The 23060-nt window shown below is 38.1% G+C and overlaps 1 protein-coding gene across 3 annotated transcripts in view; it reads right to left on the reverse strand.

The window, feature by feature from the left end:
* LARGE1 (LARGE xylosyl- and glucuronyltransferase 1) overlaps positions 1-23060 on the reverse strand; it is a 284444-nt gene that overhangs the window by 114359 nt on the left and 147025 nt on the right. For all 3 annotated transcript variants that reach the window (XM_054062457.1, XM_054062449.1, XM_054062466.1), the window contains exon 5: positions 13662-13785. In XM_054062457.1, the coding sequence (XP_053918432.1) occupies positions 13662-13785 (124 nt within the window). The remainder of the gene's footprint in view (positions 1-13661; positions 13786-23060) is intronic.

Raw genomic sequence — 23060 nt, forward strand, 5'->3', positions numbered from 1 at the left:
TAACTTCAGAATCTTAAAAAAAAAAAAGGCAAAGCAAAAAAAAACAAAACAAAAAAAACCACTTCCAGGACACAGCACAACGAATGTTGTAGATCTGCACAAATTTTATCTGAATTGTTCTGAATTGTATCTGACACTGATCTGAAAACCAGTGCAATCTACATGGTGCAAAAACTTACAGCTGGATCTCAGTGATCTCAGTGAAGGAAGACCATCTAAATTCTTTGGTAGCTGCTGGTTTCAGGCAGCCCTTACAAATGGCCCAGGCATGGGAAACAGCCCTGGAAATTCTGATATATGAATCAGACAACAATAAAAAATGTTATTTCCTGAAACCCGATAAATAACTTCCTAGACACAGTTGATAACATGTTTTCACAGCTTTTTCATTACTTGTTCAGTGCTTTGCTGCTGCTTTGCTGCTTCTATGAACACTAGAAGTAGCAAGATTTTATTTTTTTTTCTTAATCACATGATCCTTACTTAAGACTAAGCTAATAGAACTGGGACTTTCATGTCATTTCTGAAGTGGAGAAAAATAATGTTGCCACTATTACTAATTTTTTTTTGTAACACAAAGCATAAAAAGAGGGAGAAAACAAACTATTGTATTGGTGACGTAGGACAGGAACTTTCCTTGATGCATAGCTTTTTTGAGCACTTTTTTTCTGTTTAACACAGGGAGAAATTTGTACTGCTGTGAATTTTGGACGTACTTCTTCTCACATTCATCAATACCGAGTCACAATTCCAGCAGCACTAGCACAGATCAGGGTTAGTTTCAGGATAATCTTTCCCATTTCACATCGACCTTATCTCACAACACATAAACTCATTGCAGGGCGCATCTCACTCATCCCCTTTCTTACTGTCTTGCTTCAAGGAGAGCAGCATCAAGATCTTATTGCTGTGATTGGGTTAAGTGAATCATTGAGAAAGGAGGGGAACAGCAGGTTAATGTTTAAATATGGGTAACATTCATGCCTGTCTTTAGCACACCGTATTTTTTTTTTTACAGATAATAATAAAAAAAATAATTGAAAGGGAGAGAGAGACCAATTCCAAGTGACCAAAGAGCCTGGGAGAAGGAAGGTGACTGTCACTTACAATAGTTTCCTCAGGAGGAATGCCAAAAGGAATCTCCTTGCGTTTCACCTTCGAAAATCACTGCCTTTGCTCAATACTTGTCAGCTATCCAATAAACATTAACAGAAGAGCTTTATTTGAATGAAAACAGACACTTCTCTTAATGTTTGGGGGACACCTTGTAACTTCCACCTTGAATTTAATTTTTTCCTGAGTGATTCACAGGTTTCGATTATACTGATGCTCCACCCTGCCCCAAAGGACCTTACTATTTATATGAATGGTTGTCAAGGAAACCCGAAATCCAGCAATGCTGGGTAACTTTTCTAGATTCAGAATTTCTGGTGCCTGAGTATTTAAAGAAATAATAATAATTCATAGTGAATAACAATTATAAGGAGATAGGAATTTATACATTTTTGCTAAAATTATTTTTCCATTTCTGCTGGCCTTTTCTGCTGTTGTTCCTACTCATCACAGAAGCAGTGGTGACTTTAATAGAATTCTGCCTCATCTCTCGCTTTATGAACAGATGATATCTTCCACACATACATGCAACAAGTCTGGATACAAATAGCGGTAAGCAAAAAAGGTTGAGATAGAAATGGATGATTATCTGAACCTCTGGGTCCTGGATAATGTAGAGCAAATGCAGAAACCATGGAGCTAGTCGCAACTGGAAATGAAGATTAGATATTAAAAAGGCAGAACAAACAAAACCTCCCAATTCAGCATCAGCATACAGCAAAGGAGAATAACTGCAAATTAATTCTCATCTCTCTAGCAAAGTCTGTAACATAGTCTGACTGATTCTGATGCTTGTTTTCCTTGCTTTCTAAATCTCTCACCAATACACACATATGCACAAAGGGCAGTAAAGTGGGAAAAACCTGATATAAGAGCGCTTCTTCAAAACAACTTCCTTAATAATAAAACTAACTGAGGGTGCCAAGAGTTAAGCCACACTCTGCATTTGGAACCAACATGCTTTATACAGATGAAACTCCAGGCTGTTACATAAAGTAAAATGGACGCTTTTTTTTGTCTTAGCCATTTAGGTAACAAGACATTCAGCTACACAGGTTCTTCAGAAAAGGAATGACAAAAGGTAATTCACCTCCTGGGATCTTTGAAAATTATGTCCCTCCCCTTAAGTATTTGGCTAGCTTTTTTTCCACAAGGTTTCCATTCCTCCCTCCTTGCTTAGCCCTACCAAATGCAAATGACCAGTTTCCACTAGATCGAGTCCTTTTTTCACTACCATTTCAGACATTCTTCATTTTTCTGCTGTTTCTTGCTACTTCAAAAAGGCTGAATGCTTCCTTTGTTTTTCTCTATTCATTTGTGCAAGAAGAGACTGTAGCACAGAAAAGTCTGGCCAGTCTCAATTAGTGCTGTTTCTTGTTCCTTTGGGTCCTATTGCCTCAACTCCAGCTGTTTTCAGTGTGGCAGTCAAGGTCAGAGGACCTACAAGAGACAGACCATCCTGGGAGAGGTCAGTGAGAATACACCAGCCTCCCAGTCCAACATCTCCAGCAGAGACAAAAGTGCAAATCCTCCCTAGAAGATAAGATAAAATAAGTCCTTCCCTCCGCCCGCCCTTCTTGATGGCAGTGAATGAGTGAAAAGAGACACACAATCAAGACTAGATAAAATGGCAGGAAGCCAGAGCTTTCTACTAAAAACTGACTGACAGGTAGATCTGGCTAGAATTTGGCCAGTGGTCAAAAGCAACTCATGTCTACCATTCTCACTTCACCTGTATGGAAAGATAAGAAAGATCAATTGCAAGCTTTAATTGCTAGTGAACTCAATCAACAAGCTCTTTGTACTAATTCACAAGGGAAGATACAAATCCATGAAAATATTATCACTGCCAGCTTTTTAATTTGAGTAACTATGCAAATACATGCACATTAGCTGCAGCCCTTATAATTGCCATGCAGCTCTTGGGGTCAAAGTCCAGAGGCACCCAATCTGTATTTTGCATAACGATAGGATATTAAACAGGTGCCATCAAAACGCACTGTCCAGAATAAAAGCAACACCATCTCCCTCATAAACACATGCAATATTGGACAGTCAACAGCCTCAGTTCAGTGACAAAAATGTATCTGAAGTGGGATTCTTCTTCCTACCCAATTTCATGCAGGCTTTCTTTTTTTAAGGATGATGAAAGAAGGCAGCAGAACAGTTACAGTTACTATTATTAACCAAGTAATGCCTGGCAGGAGACCACAGGTCTAAAATATCAGTTATTACGTGCAAAAAAATCACCAACCAAAACCCAAAATATTGAGGGAAGGACTTCTCACATTTCTATGACTGAAAGGTATTATCCTGTTTGTGTCCAATACAAAACAGAAAGTACTTCAATACAACAGCCAGAGTTGCAGAAGATGATAATTCATGGGAAGGATATGGGAATGCAGCAGATCTCTGGCATCCTAATATGAAGTCAAAACATAGCAAATATATGGGAGAAAAAAAAGGATTAATTTTTCTATTTAGAACAAAATCACTAGCTGCTATATGGCATCTCAACAGTCAAATCACTTCTCTTCAGACCTGAACTTTTACTGTTTCTACCTTCAGAACAACAATGGTGAAACTTCATCAGCTGAAAATGCTGCACCGAGAAAGAGACCATCAGTAGGTGAGACACACATCCAGATGGTGGAATAAATGCCATATCCCATAAAGAACTATTGATTCTCTTATTTCCAGCAAAATCAAAGATTTTGCAGGAAAATAAATCATCCTCCATCCTCCAGAGTTGGAGGCCAGGTGAATGGGAACTTCTTATATAGCAATTATTGCTCCAAGAGAACAAAAATTACATGAAGCAGTGCTTTTCTCCAATGGTAAGTATTATTATAGATAAAATCTCCTGGAAACTAAAAAGCTCCAGGAATACATCTAGGATAAAAAGGATAATAAAGGATAAAAAGCATTACAATTATGAACAAGCAATACTAACAATAACCTAGTATAAGGAGCACTGAATGCAACAGAGGGAATAAAAGTATTATTTTTCTTTGTTATTAGAAAGAGATAAGATGTCTCTCAAACAATGCAACATTAACTAGAGAAACAATCTGAAGAAAATAAAGACATTATTGCGAAAGCTGGCCTCCTCCAAAGCAAGAAATATTGAGCTTGATGACACCCGTCTAGCTTCTTGCTGAGGTTCTGGTTAAATATTGGTCCAATACTTCAGCTGACAGTGAATTCGTGTGGGTACTGTTTAAACAAAGTGTCCATATAGCAGGCATGTATGTCTTGCACTTCTCGAAAATTTTGTCTGTGGGCTAAGGCTATCAATGTCACCCTGATTTTAGATAAATTTGTAGCTTCACTCTAAGGACCATCAGATAAAAAAAATGCAGTCAGATAGACAGGTGAACACAGATCCTAAATGGCTGATTAAAACAATACAACTGGAAACATTTTATAAAGACTTTCAACTGTATCAGCTAAAAACTGTAGAATCCATTCAACTGTGAAAGAGGTCAAACCTGAAGTAATGGAATAGTATATGAGGAAATTATCAAGAGATCAAAAGACTGCTGAGTTTTCATCTTTGTTGCTGAAAGGGTGAGACCCAGACCCCATCATCTTACACTCAAAAAAAAGAAATATTTGCAGGATTAAGTCAGTTTGATCTGAAAAGTGTTATCTTCACTAACAGAAATGAAATTTCACAATGTAGAAATTCTCATATCAAGTTGACTCAAAAAGAGGTGCCATCAGTGGCATCTAATTAAAAACATTATATATCTTTCCCTCGAAGCATGTACTTAAACTCCAAATCGGACCGATGCCCTTACCCAGGCTGAGATGGTTTCGGAAGACCTATGAGAACCATAGAATCACAGAATGGTAGGAAATGGAAGGCCCTCTGAAGATCATCTAGTCCACCCTCCTTGCTAAAAAGTAGCTTCATTTCGCTGTGTGCTTGTGCTGCATCAGATGCACAGCATGGCCTGTAATTTCCAGTGCTGTCAAATATTACTGTAGGAAGAGGTGTGCCCAAGTAACATGAACATAATTTTTCACAAGATTGACCATTTCAGCCCTAGTCCTTCAGAATACTTTCAGGCTACACTGCCTGCTGGACCGCTGTAGGATTTTCACATCTGAATTATCATTCAACACTTCCCTGAATCCCAGTGGTTTCTCAGAAACAAGACAACTCCAAGTACTTTATGAAAGATAAATCCTAACAATTCCAGCTCCCTGATGGTGCATCAAGGATATTCTCGGAGTCCTTCCAACCTGCTATCTTTTTTCAGCCTATCAATCAGACATGGAAATGTATACATCTCAGTGCTTTATAAATCTAAAAGCAAGGATCACTGAAGATTTTTATGAGATGCTCACACCAATACCAATCCAGAACAGGAATGCCTTGAACAGCAACTGCTATTCTTCTATCAGTAATTGAATGCGCTATAACAGAGAGGTGTCCTTATGAGCAAGTGAAAAGCCATTAAGATATAAGACCACAGCCATTATCTGTCTTCCCAGCTTCTTACCTTTAGTGTGAAGAAAAGAAATTGTGCTGGAACACAGGATGACCATTAATTGTCCCCAGCAAGTATAGGGGATATACAATCTATAACCCTTATGCAGACCAAAGTGATAAATAATTGACACAAGTCCAAGATTAGGACAGCAAAATGGTTGCATTTCCCATGGATGGGTCATAAAGTTCTGAGAAATCCATTGCTGTAATGAGGATAGATAGCACAAACAATAGTTCAGTTACAGGAACTGCCTGGTTTTAACTTCTCTTTTTTTCCAGGGCACATTGGATAATTTTTGTCAAACTAAGTATTTTTTTGAAAATCTTATGTCATCTTTTTCTCATTCTCTGCTAAAATAGCCTTTTCTGGGGGTGCAAGCACGTGTTCTGCAATAAGAATGATGTTTAAGAAGCTGCATGCCAAATAGGAATCCTTGCTGTTCAAATGTCACAGTCAGCTACTGTGACACAAATGTGGGTGATGTCAGTAGAAGAGGGTTGGTTCCTCATTCTTCACTTCACATATGTTACAAAGAGCAGCTACCCTGGCTTCCTGGTAGAGGTAGTACATAGTGATGTACTGCTGTTCCCTAGGATCACGAAAAAGGTGGAATTACAGAGAAGCCCACAACAGTTAGAGATAAATTATGAAATTAACAAAGGCCACCAGTGTTTCCAAAACACCAGCAACAGTAGGAAAGAACAAGGGGTTTATAAAGTCAGGCATGAGGCTTGCTTTTGGAACAGCTGGTTGGGTAGTAGAAGCTCTGCGCAATATAACATAGCAGGCAGACCAGGACCCTTTAAAGAGCCCCAGGAAATACTGGACCTTCTTGCATCACACTGGGCTTCATCCTAATATACTAAATTCTTACAGTTCCAAATCTTAAAGTAACTGACAACACTTGTAAATCCAAAGAAAAATTGCACAAAAATCTTCAAAAAGCTAATCCACCTTTTGCATCTTGCCTGCCTCCACAAAGTCAGAGGTGAGGCTGCTCATGAAAGCTAGATGTCACTAAGCAGATGACAACAGCTCAAAGTCAGTAATGGCACCATGACTTCCATTCTCACGACCACCTTCTGACTAGCCTCTCTGATTTTCACAGTATTTCTTGATCATCACCTATTTTGAACAGGCATAAATGTAAGACCCAGTGTAATTTTTTGTAAAATTACCTTTTTTCATATTCTAGGCCCAAATAATAATGAAAAACACATCTAACAATAATTTGTAATGTTGCATGGCTTTTTTTTTGTGCAGAAGAGGGATCAGGAGGGCAGAGGAAGTACTGCTTAGGCTACTCAGTCTGCATGGATAGATTCTGACCACGTTACAAAGATTCCACTGTGCTGAGGAGTTTGAATTGCTATCTGTTTCTTGGTGGATACTCATTTCCTCCCAAGCAGTCTGAAGAAAAATATCTTAGCTTACAAAACCTGGTCTGTTAATGTCATCTGTACTGAAAACAATGCATAAAAGACCCTGTTCTTAGCAGGGCAGCATTGTGTCATAACAACAAGCACATTTTACCACCTGAGACCTCACGTCTCAAGTATTCAATATATTCATTAGCAAATACACAAAATCTCAATTATAATGTGGAAATTTAGTTTAGAGCTAAGCTGTGCAAGTTATGAAAATCTGTACCATATTTTGATTGTAGACTTTGGTTTTCAAAATCTTAAATTTGCACTTTTTTTAATTCATTCTTTAAAAGAGAAAGGGATAGGGCAGAAAGAGATGGCAGTCTACGCTATTATCTTCCTGACATGTGCAGCAGCTGGCCAGTTTACAAAAAGAAAAAAGTGTGATGAAATGCAGGAGCACTGCAAACCCACCATAACATGTGACCACGGCACTGTAGAAATGCTTTAATTGAATACCCACCGCTGCGTAAATGAATGTAAACATAAACAGATGCCGTGTTTCACATCCTGTATTGCATTAAGAGCAATTAGATCTTGCATATGAAGTGGAAAAGAAAGGAAGGAAAGTAACGTACGTCTGCTTCTAACTTTGAGTGTCTGCCTGTGAGGCATACAGTGAACTACTTAACAGATAAACAATCATGCACCGCCCTTGCATGATTTATAAGTGTGTGCAGTGCAATGCAAATACAGTCTAGCCATTACAATTCATGACAGTTAGTAGCCAGTCACTAGTCTTGTGAAAATAAATCACTATGGATGGCTGCTTCTGCAACATCCAGTGGAACTGCTTGACCAGGAAGATGGTGGAATGCAGGAGAATGATGACCAGTGTTTTGTTGAAGTTTTTGAAGGAAGGAATTATTTGTTATAAGATATTAACTTATTATATATTTGAATATTATGTATAGTTTTTGTGATTTTAGAACTATAATAGAGGATTAGCTTGAATAATAACTTTCAGCCAGCCTGTGCCTGGTTGCTTACGCTTAAATAAATAATTTTAACAAGGCTGCAGCTAGAAAGAATGAGAAAAAATGTGACTGTATCTAACCAAGCCAGATAACAAGGACCAGTGCAATTGTAAGAAAAAGAAGAACCAGCTAGGACCAGATACAGCCTTGAAAAGGTGCCCAAGGAGTCTAAGACCATGCGCGAGAAGGAGAGTTGAAAAGTTCAGCTGTGAGGAAAATCTATGGCCTTCATCCAGAGACCCCTGAAGAAGACCCCCGGAGGGCAGAGCACGCACGCCAAGCCAGGGAAACTTATGTAAATAAATTCTAGGAACTGATTATAATAGACACACCTGTTCCAGGAATAGTGATGAATATGTATGCTTTGACTGTATATAGCCTTCGTGAATTGTACTGAACGTTGCACACATGTTAGGTGGAGCCATCCCTCGCATGCCTGGCATCGCATTGAATATCTTACTTAATAATCAAATTGGTATTGATTGTTGAGTCTGGCTTTTCACGGCATCACTTTATCAACACTACCAGTGTTGTTACTCTCTGCAGTTGATGTGACTGACACTAAGCTAATAGTATGTTCATTAAATACCATCTCACACCTTCCCAGTTGTCAATCAAGTCCCTCTCTCCCATGTTCAACAGCTGGTATCTGCAGTTCTGTTGGAGGTATTTGCTTGAACATAGTTCCAGAACTGGTATATGACCATGTACAATACAAACATTCCCACCAATGCTACCAACCATTGGGAAAGCCTCCACTGGTAGCAAAAAGTTTCATGGCATCTGATTTGCTTTTGGTGGCATTTGTTGCACACTTACAAACATAGCATACTTTAGAACAGCTAACATTACTGTGATATAGGCTAAAGGTAACTCTTGTATGGACATATAATCTGTCAAACAGGACACTTGGTTGCTATCTGGATGGTGAAGGGAGTCTCCATGGTAAGGGTCCATGCAGAGGCATGTTAGTTGGATTTGGTCAGACTCTCGAAAACACTGTTCTGTCCAAATTTTGTAAGTCAGCTGTCCCATGGTCCTACATGACCACTGCAAGAGATGCATAATCCATCATTGCAGATTACTTTAACCTATATACAAACCACCTCCTAACTATCTTAAGTATGTACAAAAGGTTTTGCTATGTGATCACTTCTACACATGGAGGAGTTGTTTCTACTGATTTTCTTACCCTTATACAATTAATGAATTTTGCAGAAGGAACTGCCTGGGAAGGTGGGACAACCAGATCCTCCACCAAGGATGTTAATCAACACATTTAAGCATACAAATTGGTCTAGGAACAGCGGAGACCGCTGGGGAAATCTCAAGAACTGTCTGAAATTGCCACTGGGACAGCTCCTATAACAATGTCGCAAATACTTGTGCAGATGGCCAGAAGTTCAGTCACTCACCTAGTTTGAACTTGGTTGTCTGTCTCAAACCAGCCCTACATCTCATCTATGCTGCTGACTAGCCTGGGAGTTGGGATTGCGCACAGGCATGGTCCTGAGACCCAGCTACACTACAATTACAATTAAAGAATTAAACTTTATTTTTCTGCTTAAATCTCATAGCCCTTGCCCATCCATCTGAACAAATGATGTCAACGTTTGACCTAGCGAACTACCTTTGCAGTCCAGATGGAAGTGGCTAAGGTGTGACTCATCTCATGCTTAAATAAATGCCTAATGTTAGGTGATATTTATGTCACTCATTATCCAAGCTTGGTTTTGCTCTCTGAATCACACCACTGATTTTGACTGAGTGTTCAGACTACATCAACATTTCTGATACGAAATCTCCTAAGGCAGCGCTGGTTGTGAGATTTGTGGTCTGTTGCTTCTGGGAACAGTGAAAGCTGAAATATTGTACATATATGCAGCAAAGTATGGAGCTTTATACATTTTACTTTCAGGTCAAATGCTCATCTATTGCAAAAACCTATTCACTATCTCCACCCATAAGTTCATATGTTAGTTTAACCACGTTTGTGGGCTGATCTATTTAAAGGACATGTCTTTTCTGCTTTACCAGTGATGAAGAGACTATGTTTATCTGGACATCAACACACACAGCAGAGCAGGCAACTGGTCATTCTACCTTCGGCTTCTCTCAGTTCACCTGATGTTATCAGCAGTCTGTCAGGCAAGGTCTGGGAAAACAAACTCACCTGATCCATATTCCATACATCATACACACTGTACTCCTTTATCAGGTGCTCCTTTTGCTCTGGGCCAATGCAGATTGCAATGGGTTTAACACCTGTACTTCCTTGTGAGCAAAATGATATGAGATTCCACCTTAAATAATGAAAGTAGAAGCTAAGCACTCCCATTGCACAGTCTCAACAATTAACTCTGGAGTTTCTTCATTTAAGACTGAACTGAAAAACACATAATATCCTGCAGCCTAGTATTTGCAAGCCACAGCTGTAACGGGTCTTTCAGATCAATGTTTCATAGGTATGTTTTGGTATTTTTATTTAATGTTCAAAGGAAGCAATATCCGTTTTCCAGATTTTATGGGATGTAATGCTGTAATAGCTACATCTACTCCACTAAGACCAAAGCTGAATAACACGACTAATGTGACCCTATAAAGCTGCCCTCACTTCAAGGATGCTTATTGCTGATTACTAACTGCATGCAGCAAGTTTAGTTAGCGGGATACAGTTGCACTGGCAGTACAGTTCACAATTTGAACAGCTTCTAAGTTCAGGGAGAGCTTTCAAGTACAGAGCTCCCTTGTGGTTATTGGCAAGGCAACGAGAAGACAGGCCACATTATGCTAGCGGAGGTTACAAGCATCTTAGTAAAACTGGCTATTAAAATTGTCAAATTAGATGTTTATAAGAAATATATCCAGAAGGCTCTCATCTCAACTGCGTCTGACCCTCTTCCTGGAAATGCTGTTATCTTGGCTCAGCTCCACAGCCAAGGCTCCTCCTCTTTCACCCCATCCCTTATCACGCGCCTCAAGCAAAGATAGACCTACTTCTAGCCAACCTTTCCTGTGCTCCATCCCTCTTCCAAGAAAGCTGGTATTAGTTTGGCAGCACCCGCCTCAAGGCAGAGAATGAATGTAGGCTCTTTGTGGTACAAGGTGAACATGAACAGCTGTGTCACCTAGCAAAAGCAAAAATAAGTCATCTATGAATTTTAAAAAGAACATCTGACATGCTCAATTCACAGCAGCAGACAAAGTAGATATGTCAGTTTGCTGGCAGTAGGAATTCTGGAATAATCAGTGGTACCTTGTCTTCCCTTTCTTCTAATGAAGCATTCAGTTCTCCTCCAAAACCCGAGAGAAAACAACATCTACTGCAGTCTTATTTTGCATGTCTTCCTTCAGGACACCGGTTGGTCTAACTCTAAGATAAACAGCAAGTATTTTAAGAACTGACGGACATCTTAAAAAGCATACGCCAAATATTTCAGTCTCTAAATTCTGCCTTTAAAAAAACAATACTCTAGTGGAAACTGTTGCCTAAATTCTAAATAGCTACTTGAAAAGAAAAAAAAAAAATGGCCATACTATTTATGGAGTATCTAACTATATGTGCTCCCTTCCACTGTCTGAGCAGGAACAGGAGCAAGGGCAGAAGCAGGACTTTTCCCAGGACTTAAAGGCTTAAGCTAACATGCCAGCTCCTGCTGTATTGGAAATAAGAGGCTGGAATCTCATGTATATCCAAAGGGAAAAAGACAAAAAAGAGATAAAATGTTTTCTGCAGCAGCTAAAGCATGTTCCAAAACAATGAAACATTGGTGAATGGAAGCTAAGCAGAAAATTCTCAAGCTATTGTTCAGTCTAAACTCTTTTAAATGTCAGCAATTTGTATTGATTACAGGTTTAAAAAAGAAATCTGAAGGGTCATTAAAACTGAAACATAATGTATACTGTAATGCTGGATTCATAGATCATTTTAGAGAAAGGTAGACTTTCTAGTAAACATTTCAGCATCAGCTCTATATTTTCCCAACACTGGACAGCATAATGTAGCTCCCAAGAGTACAGGTGAAATACATGAACCCAAAACAATCATTAAATCCTCTCTAGACGCTATGTAGGAAACAAATGAGATGAGGTCCTACACCTGTCTGTAAACAGCTCCTCTCTCTTTGCTAAAACTTGTAGAATGATCTGGATATGAGCCAGCATCATACCTGGCTTTTTAAAACTCTATTTATTTTGCAACTCTTTGTTGTTCTTTGGCTGTCACATTCACCTATTCTGAGTACTACTTTATAGTGTGTTTTTTTGGCTATTGAAATCAGTAAAATTGTTTGATATGCAGTATGGTGAGCTCTGACGTAGAATGGGAGATCTGGAAAGATGTATTTACTCATTAATACCTGCCTCCATTAAGAAAGTGTTCCCCGATTTAAACTCTGTGGATTACGTAAAAGATAGACCAGTGTTGCTTTAGGTCACCAGCCACACAAAAATTAAAATTGAGTGAAGAGGGAGGGACAAAACAGGACTTTGCTCTGTATCCTCATATCTGCACAATGTTTTGCCTATAAATCAGCAAGTTGGGGATCACTGAAGTAAGCTCTCTTGGTTATTATTTACTTAACTAGATTGGACTGTACCCAAATGACCAGAAGGAAAACACTTAGAGGTCTGTCTTCCCCAGCTGAGAGGCTAATTAAGCAATGTAAAACCCTGCAATTTGCAGAAAAGTGCATGTAATATAGACACGCACAAGATTTACAAGAACAAACCTCCTTCTCTCTATGAAGCTATAAAGAACAGAAGGGAGATCTCTAGCTAATTAGGTTAATATCAGCTTATGGCTTCATGTAGAAGGAACAAAAAAACAATTTAAAAAAAGCTAGAAACAAAATACTTTTCTCAAGGATGATTTTTTCCCTTTTCCATCTCTTTCTAAAAATTTTTGTACTGAAGATTCTGCAAGATGGTGTGCTTTGAATTTAATCCTTAATTAACACAGCAATTTGCTAAATTTTGTTTTTAACTTTTTTCAGGGTGCTGTTCAGAATAGTCTGATAAGTCATACAAATTATTGCCACCAACTCCAAATGGTAAAATCTGAATATTTCATTCTACCTCCACAGCTAAAAAACGTGCAGCTCAAACTCAGTGCTGTGCCTCTGTGACCTAATTTAAACTTTCTAACTATGAAAAGATAATTACTTTATGCTTTGAGTAAGTGATTTTTTTTCATCATTCAACTCTGCTTCTTAATATTCATTCATTTCGAAAGGGCATCCAGATAAAAAGGTAGCTATTTCAAAATGTAATACTGATACTTTGTTAGAGTGTGTGCACTTATGATAGTAACACGCCCATGCTTAAGGAACGCAGGGAAGTTGAGTTTTTCTACTAATAGACTTGGACTTATCAAACAAGATATTTAAGATTCCAGCATCGCTACTAGAAAGAAGTATCCTTAGAAAAACATAATGTGATCAAATTCAACCTGTGCAGCCAGAATCCTCCTTCTAGCTAAGTGTAATTGGCGTTACAATCATGTGGGTTAGAACTAGTTATAGCCAGGGAGAATATTTTAGCCAGCAGTTCTCCCACAAATCACCAATCCAGAGTGATGAATAAAAGAGGGATGACATGAAACCAGAAGTATATGGGAAACATTTGTGTTTGTCTTTCTTTACCTTAAGCTCATCTGCATCGTAGAAGTCTATGCGCACAGCAGGGACCATCCACGTCTGGAATAGAGTTGCCAGGATCTGTTTGGCAATGGCATCTGCGATGAGGTGGAAGTGGAGCGGGTTTCGCCTAATATGAAAAAGGAGAGAAATGCATTAATTCAAAGATTTGTAAAAGGACAGCATCAGAACTTACAAAGCTTTCCCTGTGTTTAAGGTCTCAAGATAAAGAGTACAGCATGTTCAGTGGAGCTTTGCTGAGTGGCCAAAATGGTGAGATAAAAGTTGAATAAACATGACAACAATAGAAATACTCAATCCGTTTCTGGGTGGCTGTAAAGAAATGTAGTTCCTTTGACTTCAATGGCATGTGATGATTTAGAACGGCTAAGGATCTAGTCCCTTCTACCAGCTCCTTAAAAGAAGGCCAAGTTAATCTCCCTTTGGGGACTTGAGCTTTGAAAGGGATTGCTTTTCCTTTCTAGGTCAACCCGGTAATTTATCTTTATGGTAGGAACAGTTGTCTGTGGAAGAGTGGGGGTGGAAGGAAAGGTTAAAATATCATCATCTGAATGAGATGAAATTCCAGGATGATTGAGTTTACAAGCTTCTTTTGTACAAAGCAAACTTGAGGTATCAACAGCTGTCCCATCGGAAACCAGAATTAGATGTTTCAGATGAGTGTCTTCTAGGTATTGGTACAGTGATTGCTGGTAGAGTGAATAGAATGGAGATCATGAAACCATCCCCTTGTTCCTAAGAGGAAGGAAGGGTTGAAGAAAAGCAGGAAGAAAGAAAATATTTAATTCAAAACACCGGTTTTGTGTTCACCTCTGTAGCTGTAGGATTTGGCTAAGTGAAAAGCTTCAAAACAAGATGAGTGAAGCCAGTATCAGCAAGAATGGCAAGGTTTGACAAAGTGTATGGATTTTTCTATAGTGATGTGAAATTGGATGTTACAAATACCATGTTTAAATCCCTTAACATTGCTTCATTCTTTGAGGGACAGTAAGCAATAAAGTTCAGTCTGAACTCAACCTTCATATTCAGGAGTATGAAAACCTGCCAGTGGAAGTTAGTCACAACTTGTAGTCTTCTATGTCAATCCCTAGATTAGCAACTTTCCCTGTCAGCAGAGAAGGACAGAGTTTGCAAAAGCCACTAAAGAAGACAGACGGTTCATTTGGACTCGATGTTCCTTGTGGGTTCCTTCCAACCTAGGACATTCTATGATTGTACTTAGGTTTTAGCATTAGTTCAACCTTTATTTGATTCTTAGGGTGGAATAGTGCAGTCTCATTTCTGTGAAATTTATAAAGGTAAATGTATGTACTTGTTAACTGATATTTTTCATTAAAGAAGAGGAGCATTTAGTTTCAGATACTGGTTAAAGCATAAGATGACTGATGTTAGTACATTCTGTTGTGTGAAAGGGAAGTGAGGACATCTATATTAGTTCAGGCCAATGTACTTTCCATTACACTTAACCCAGAAGATGAAGGTTATCTCTCTCTGCACTTCCTGCATTAATGAATAATATATGCCCCTCTCTTTTATGTTACTCTTCTTGCTTTGATGAGTAATACTATTTATCACTGAACAAAGTCCACATGAAAACTTAAAACTACATATAATGGTTTATAATATCACAACACACATCTCAGCAGAAATAGCAGACTGTTCTGAGAAGTAATGTATGGCTGGATTTTGCAGTGATAGAAATTCTGCAAGTAAGATCCAATTCAATATCCAGGGATGCCAGTGAAGCTGTTGTATTGGCTTCAAGGGCACTGTGGATCAAATTACTTGCTTACAAGATAATCAGAAAAGGGCTGGTTAGAAACCTTATATATGAGATCAAGATGGCAGAACAAACTCACAGCCGACTGACATTTAAAAACATCCAAAACACTAAGCGACAACATGCTTTCCAAAAAGACAAAGGTCTTTCAATCTCCAGGTTGCCCCAGAGAGAGGAGGGAAGGAAAGGTGTAGGCTGCCAGCTGCTGAGCATCCCATTACCAAGCTGAAGAGATCACAGCAATTATATCTGCTTCACCAGCCCAGCAGGAGAGAAGAGGACATCCTGGCTCATGCAGATTCCGCAGTAACCAGGCACCATGCCAAGAAAGGATCGGGAAATAGCAGCCATCAGGAAATACATTTCATTAGCAGAGAAAAGGCCAAGAGAAACAAAGTACAACACCAGTGGCTTTAAGTACAAGCAAAGCAATATCTCAAGGCAAACAGGTGTTGAATGTCAACATATACATTCCACATAGGTCCCTCTGCTTAGCAGAGGCTTTTCTTTTTTTTCATTGTCATTTATCTATATATTGCAAAATAGAATAAGAAGAGTAAAAAATCAGTTAAGACCAAGAAAACTACATCTTGTTTCAAGCCATCATTTAGTTAAATGGAATTGATATAAAATATTTGAAGATGAAACTTCACTAGTTGAAAAGAAAAAAATCTGATACAAATACAGATGTTCCGTAGCAGTTCATACTTATCTGAATGACCCAGAGTGTCTGAAACTTAATTGGGAACAAGTGAGTGACATTTTCTTTAGTTCAGCTCCTACTGGGAAAAGAAAAAAAGGAGTAGTTGTACTCCTACACAGAAATCTCTTTCAAGTTGTTAGTTTCATGGTAAAGATTCAGCTGGAAGGAAAGCATGTGTCAGAGGCAAAGCAGAAGATTAGCACATACTGAAATATATCCCCAAAACAGAAGAGTGATCTGCTGACATCTATAACTAAATGTCCATCCGTCACAGAAAATGTTACTCCAGACAAGATTTTATGTGAAATGTGAGGTTTAGCATGGTACTGGAAGCCAACAGAGCACAGACTCGAACCTGGAAGCCCTTCTGATGGTAAGAGCACTAGCATACACACAGATGACATCATTTACCTCTTCTGGTGTTTGCAATATGCAAAGCCTAAAAGATATGGATTGCCTCAATGTGTTTATGCAACAAGCCAAGAAGCTTAAAGATCAACTAGCATCCATTGTAAAAAACAAAGAAGAGCTTCTGTAAGATAAGAAATCTTTCTCAAGAGATATGAGAAAGGGATGTAATCTTTCCTCTTAATTATTTGCCAACACGACTGAATCACTGGCTGTAAGAATAAGGGATGACATTCAAGATATTGTGAAGGATTCCACTGCAAGCCACATTTCATGAGACTCTTGACGTTTTACTGTATCATTTTGTGTCGGTGAAAGCTTTTCTGTTCTTCAGATTGGTCTTTTTCCAGGACTGAGACATTTTGGGATATAAGGTTTCTAAAACTGAAAACAAACTGTTCCTATAAGTGAAGGGATACCCACATGGAGAGCTATCCTTCAGAGGCATTTAGCAGCTACAGTTTACAAAGTCAAAGAGATAATGTAGTCTTCCAGAAAGAGGCTTGGGAGCCTCTCACTTGGGTGACAAGGAAGGGTGGCATGGCCTTTGAAGAATTTTAACAAGCAGCTGAAGACACTGATTTTACTAGTGGAAGTTGAGTGGCATGAAACTGAAAAAGATGATGCTCTGGTTAAAGAAAAACCTGAGTTCTTTCTGTTGTGAAGGTAGATCAAGGATTTGAATGCTGTGTTTTTTTCTGCCATAGCAGGGGAGTTAATGAGATGGCCCAACATGTTCTTTCCAACTTCCTGAGCCTCGGGACTTTAGGGCAGGACACCTTTCTTGGATTGAAGAGAATCTGGAATAAAGTCTCAGAGACAGCAACAACCAACACAAACATCGTCCTCTCTCATTCTAAAAGTGAGATGCACTTGAACTTCAACTTCTCTAACCACCTCAAAGCACAGCTGTGTGTTGTGTTTATTGTTAAATTATGTATTATGCCACATAATTTATTTTCCAGTGGGCAAATTAAGAGAGAAATACACATGGTAGAGGCTGGTTATCTCTTGTACTGCTAGAAAGCACTATACTGTAAATGGTGACAGTATATGCAACTATGGAATAATACAGGTAAATATATGACAATTTTGATAAACATCTCTTACAAAATTAATAGGTTTTGAAATTTCCCACTATTATGTGAATGAGTATGTTTGGAAGTAAAGGTTTCTAGTGTCCTGAGTTTCAGAACAGACAGCCCTTGAACTCTGAGCCCTAGGTCTTCCAGACTCCTCACCACAGAAGCAGGTATTGAAACAACCAGATAATTTCTCCCAAGATCCAGAAATCACTTAATCTTATTTACCTCAAAGATTTTGAACATTTGAATTTCTGGCAGCTATATCTTTTCACAGTTTCTGGTACAAAGAAAATGCTGATATGCTAGTGCCTTAATGCAGAAGAATGCCATTTAGAAACATGGGCATTTTACATCAAGTGGAGACTCAAGGTTTTAATCACTGTACTTAAAAAACTGCAGATCTTCATATATTAAATTATTTCCACTTATCTTAAGATTAGAACATTATCTGACAAAGTAAACCACACATAAAGAGCACACATTTATTTTCCTAAATTGCTTTCCTCAAAAGTGAACGAAGACAGATTCTGGCCAAGATTGTCAAGCATGAATGCTTAAATATAGGCTCTTAGGCCTAAATATAGGAGCTTAAATGAATGCTCTCATTTTCAAAATTGCTGAGGTCCTATAAAGTTTAGTAAAATGAAAAGAAGTCAGTAATTTTAAAAGTCAGGCTATGAGTTTAAAAGCCCATTCCATGGTACCTGTTTCTATATATATTTTTAATCATAATGTCTTATTTTTACATTTCAAAACATTATTTTTCATCAGAGTTTTGATCCGCTTGCTAAAGCATCTGTAGCCCATTCTTTTTGAACAGCCACTGCCACAGAGTTAAATACAAAACTCTACAATTGAAAAGGGAGTAGTGAACCAAGACTCACTCTTTCTTCCTGTATTACTCCATAGCACAATTGTTAGCAATTCAAAAAGCAACTGCTTGGTTGCACAGTTCTCTCTCTGCAACAGAGGAATTTTATTTTCTAAGAATATAAAAAGGTCAGTAGCCCAGGGGGTTTATTTCCAAAACCTATACTTTATTAAGGGAAGCACAACAAGGTAATACCTTTTATATCTGTAACAAATGGTTACAAGAACTTCAAAAAGAAATTACAAAAGGCAGCTTGGGGATTATTTTTTGTCCTAATGCCCAGATGACAATCCCTCTCTTGTACAGGGAGAATTTTAATGTGAAAATCATTACAAATTTTTCATACGCCTACACATCCAGTATTGATTAAAATGCTCCCCAAACTATAGGGAGATCTTAAAGATGTACTACCTGCCTCATTCATGGTTCTTTCCTTGTTCTGTGCTAACTTATGGAAGCACTTTGGGAAACAATAGTAGATTTCATAGGCAGATTTTTTAAAACACTGCTTTCTGCATTATGCCTCCATTATTAAGACAAATAGAAAATATAAAAAGAAGTGTGTATTATTGATGCATGTATATGGATCACAGAAACTAGTTCATGCTTTACAGGTTTTGCCAGAAGAATCTCCCACAGAATAGACTGACACATTAGAAAAGCTGGAAACAATGACAGAGGTTTTAAACTCTCAAATTAACTCTATTAAGGCAAAGTGGTCTCCATGGAATACAGCCATTAGATTACATAAGCTTTAATTACCAGCCAGTGTTGACTTGTAACTTTTACTTGGAAATTACATGTCATTCTTTTTATTTAATTTAGATTTTCATTTGGCTTGCCTTATTCTACTTGTTCTAAGAAAAAAATGTTTATTATTCATACAGAAATCTATAACACAGCTTAATATCCTGATTTTAAAAAAGCTTAGGCATATCTTAACCTTAAAGTTATAAGCAGCCTTCTCAAAGCAAAGATTCTACTCCAGATTAGAAAGCGTTTGTCTAGTTTACTGGTTATGTTTACGCTATGATAACCTATCACCATTACTATGCCACCAGTGCTGTATGGATGGATGGAGGTTACAGCTAAAGAAGTAACCACAATGACTTCTCTGAAGAAGAGGTATTAACATAGGAAAAAAAAAAACAAAAAGGCAGTATGAACTGGCACAAAAGAGCAGTTAATTTTTCACAGATTCTCAGTTGACCTAACCGCCAGCAACATGTTAAAATTGTCTAATTTTGGCCTTTCTTTGTTCCCAAATGAAATATGGTGTTTAGTGTGTCTTTGGAAAAGAGACGTGCACATTAAAAGTCCTTTTATCTCTTACTCAAGTTAAGGCTTTCATGAAAGGAGAGAGAAACTACTACTGAATATAAAACTGTTACTCATGGGCTGTTTCTGTAGCACTCTCAAGCTTTACAATTTTCAGACATGTAGTAAAACATTGAAAATAACTAATGTAACTCGGACCAGTAGTTGCAAAAGTTTCAAGGAGAGTTAATAGCTGCAGGACACTACTTCAGTTTTGAAAAACAAATGTAGGTGCTTTTTTCATACTACTATATACACTGTTTCCAAAAGCACCTGCATTTGGTTTTGCCCATTTGACCCAGTATCTTTAATTTTTAGTGTTTAGCCTTTTGCTTTGGAAAAACTAAAGTTAAGTTGCACTTAGGACACAATGATATGAGCTTGGCTGTGTTAAACTACATCAGAAAGAAGATTTTTTTGCCCCTGCAACAGATTTATAAAATCTGTCATAATTAGGTACTAGATGCCCAAGAGAAAAAAAGTAGGAAAGTTGGAGACTAGGACTACGTACTCACTTCTACAAGCTTCCCTCTGTGCGGCACTGCCAATGCATATTTATCACAGTCTGCAAACCCTGCACTATCCCAGCTCTGCTGAGACTTCTCCTGAGAACAGGCTGTCATTTATGTCAAACTGGGTGTTAAAAGCTGCTGGGATTTTGTGGTTTGAGCATATGTTTTCTAAAGACTACAGTGGAATCAAGCTCCTTTTCCATTGGGAATGAAACACGTTTCTGAACTGTAGTGTTCTTACAAGAAATCAACCACACCACCACTTCCCTATCCTCTTTCCACTTTCTGGAACCCAAAGATAGACATATTTTCTCAAATGATTTGAACAAGTAGCTTGCCTAAGTCTCCTAGTAGATATGGTATAACTAGGATCAGCAACTTACTTTTTTAGACCTGAGGAGAGCCAAGATGTTGAATATGTAGGATTTGCTGTACAATCATGCAACAGAGACAGCACAGAACATCTACAGAAACTGTAGTTTTTATTCTTAATGACCCAGCACACCTGCTGGTTTGCATCTCTCTATCTAGCACTCTAGCTCAAAGTTGGGGTATAATAAATAAATTATTGCATGGAGGGAAGATTATTAGACTGACATGGCCTCCTTTTCTCAGAATGTTTCTATTAGAGAAGCAGGGATTCCCTACAGAAGCAGGGAATTTAGTTACCTCTTTTTGTATCAAAATGCAGAGCTAAAATATGCTTCAATTAGTAAATTAGATGGAAATTCCAATAAAAGCTTGTGACATCTCCATGAATTCCAGAAAGATTAGCTGCCATCAGTGCTGTTACAACAAACATCAAATGATTTTCAGCAGGAACACATGAGGATATCAAGTGTGATTGCTTTGAGGAGCCAGTTGTTTAACCAGTAGATTGCGTTCGAGGTGTGGCAGGGCAGGATAGGGGTGTAATGGTACAGCTGCCCAAGCAGAACTCACAGCGTGCCTGGCTACATAAAAACAGCTGTGATTTCTACACAAGCCTGTATCAATCATAGAATACGCTCTCTTACACTCCGGTCACAGGTAAATTCTGCACTTGCTGTACCAGGTTTGGTTGAACATCGATCATCAGAAACTTGAAGAAAAGGGAAAAAAATCTTTGACAATATGTTTGGTGTTATGTTCATTCTGTTCTTGCAAAACTTGATTTGAGATCAAATGTGGTGGTTCTACAAAAGAAGGACCAGTAGCCTAACCTTAGAGATTAGGATAGAAAATGAAAACTTCTCCTCTGGAAACATATAGCCCTTGCAAAAGTCTGTTTTCCCTGGCTTAAGCTCGTATGTATTCCCTGATGCACATTTAGGGGATAGAAGAAGAGACATTTCCATGCCGGTTTTCACTGATGAACCTCAAGTCAGACAGTGAATTTGCTACCGATGCCATGAAGCAGCCACCATCTGAACAATCACTTCCAACCTTTTTAACTCATTCCTGCTAATGCAGTATCATGACCTGTCTCCACCCTTCTTTCCTACAATTGAACAGATCCTAGCAACTAAAAGAAGGCTTCTTTCCAGTCATCATGATTTTTGGAATGCATACTAGTCTCCAAGATGACATTTGCACCTGGCAACCAATGCAAGGAATCTTGGTTCTACACCAATTTTCAACTGAGTTTGTTGTTTCTTTGTTGTTTATTTTCCAGTCTTTTTTCACCACTGCCACTCAAAAGACAGAGATCCATGAAAACAGTGTTTCTGAGGCATGACACTTTGCATAGGTAGCCATAGCATCCATGGATGCTTAAGAAGCTTGTGTTTTCTAGAAAAAAAAAAGGGAAAACATAGTGGTAAGAAGCATTTGTCTTCTACATGCAAATGCTCTGCCTCTTCTTTGAGAACATCTTTCCTTTCCAGTGAACAATTTTAATGCCTAGTGAGAAAAGCTAGTTCTAGACAGGAATGTTCTTAGATTTGTCTTTAAGTATGTTTTAAGCAAAAAAGCGAGTTAGGTTATCTTGAATGTAACTAAATGTACTAAAGAACACTGGACTTAATGTTGATCATCCCTGGTGAGATAGGTACATCCTCTGAGATGAGCAGCAAGACTATCCGAACATCAAGTGCATTCTTTACAAGGGCAGAGTCCCTTGTAAACCAGACGTAGAAATACCATGTTACTTCCCTTTGGTTTTGTTTCATATTTTTAATTAACTGCATTTCCAAATTACGTAATTCTGCCATATGTAGAATTATGTAATTTGGAAATAGAGTTAATTAAAAATATGCGATTCTATGGCAGAATTGTTTATAAGTTTGATAATTGTTCAGATAAGTGGCTTATGCAAAACAGGGACATCTCCTTTAAGTAACAGAAGAAGACTGCTTAAACCTTAGAGCTGTGAGATCCTTATTATTTACAGTACATTTGGAAAAATACAGAATATTAGAGTCTTCTCAAAATGGAAGCACAACAAAATGCTGAGAATCTAAGCACTAGGATAACTCATGTCACCAAAAGAATGCATATATGCAAGAAATCCCTTAGAAACTACAATCAAAATAGACAAAACACCCCACATCTTTGCAATATAAAGCCAGTTCACACTGAATAATTCAGAGGTCTAATTGGAAATAGATATAGTTTTAAAATTTAACAGGATTTTAACATTCCGAAAAATTCTGCACAGAGCAGAATACAGAATTTTACTGCTGTTTTTCTTTTGTTATGTTTATTTTAGCATTGTTTTTCCTGCTTCT

This window comes from Cuculus canorus, chromosome 1 (assembly GCF_017976375.1).
Source record: "Cuculus canorus isolate bCucCan1 chromosome 1, bCucCan1.pri, whole genome shotgun sequence".
NCBI lineage: Eukaryota > Metazoa > Chordata > Aves > Cuculiformes > Cuculidae > Cuculus > Cuculus canorus.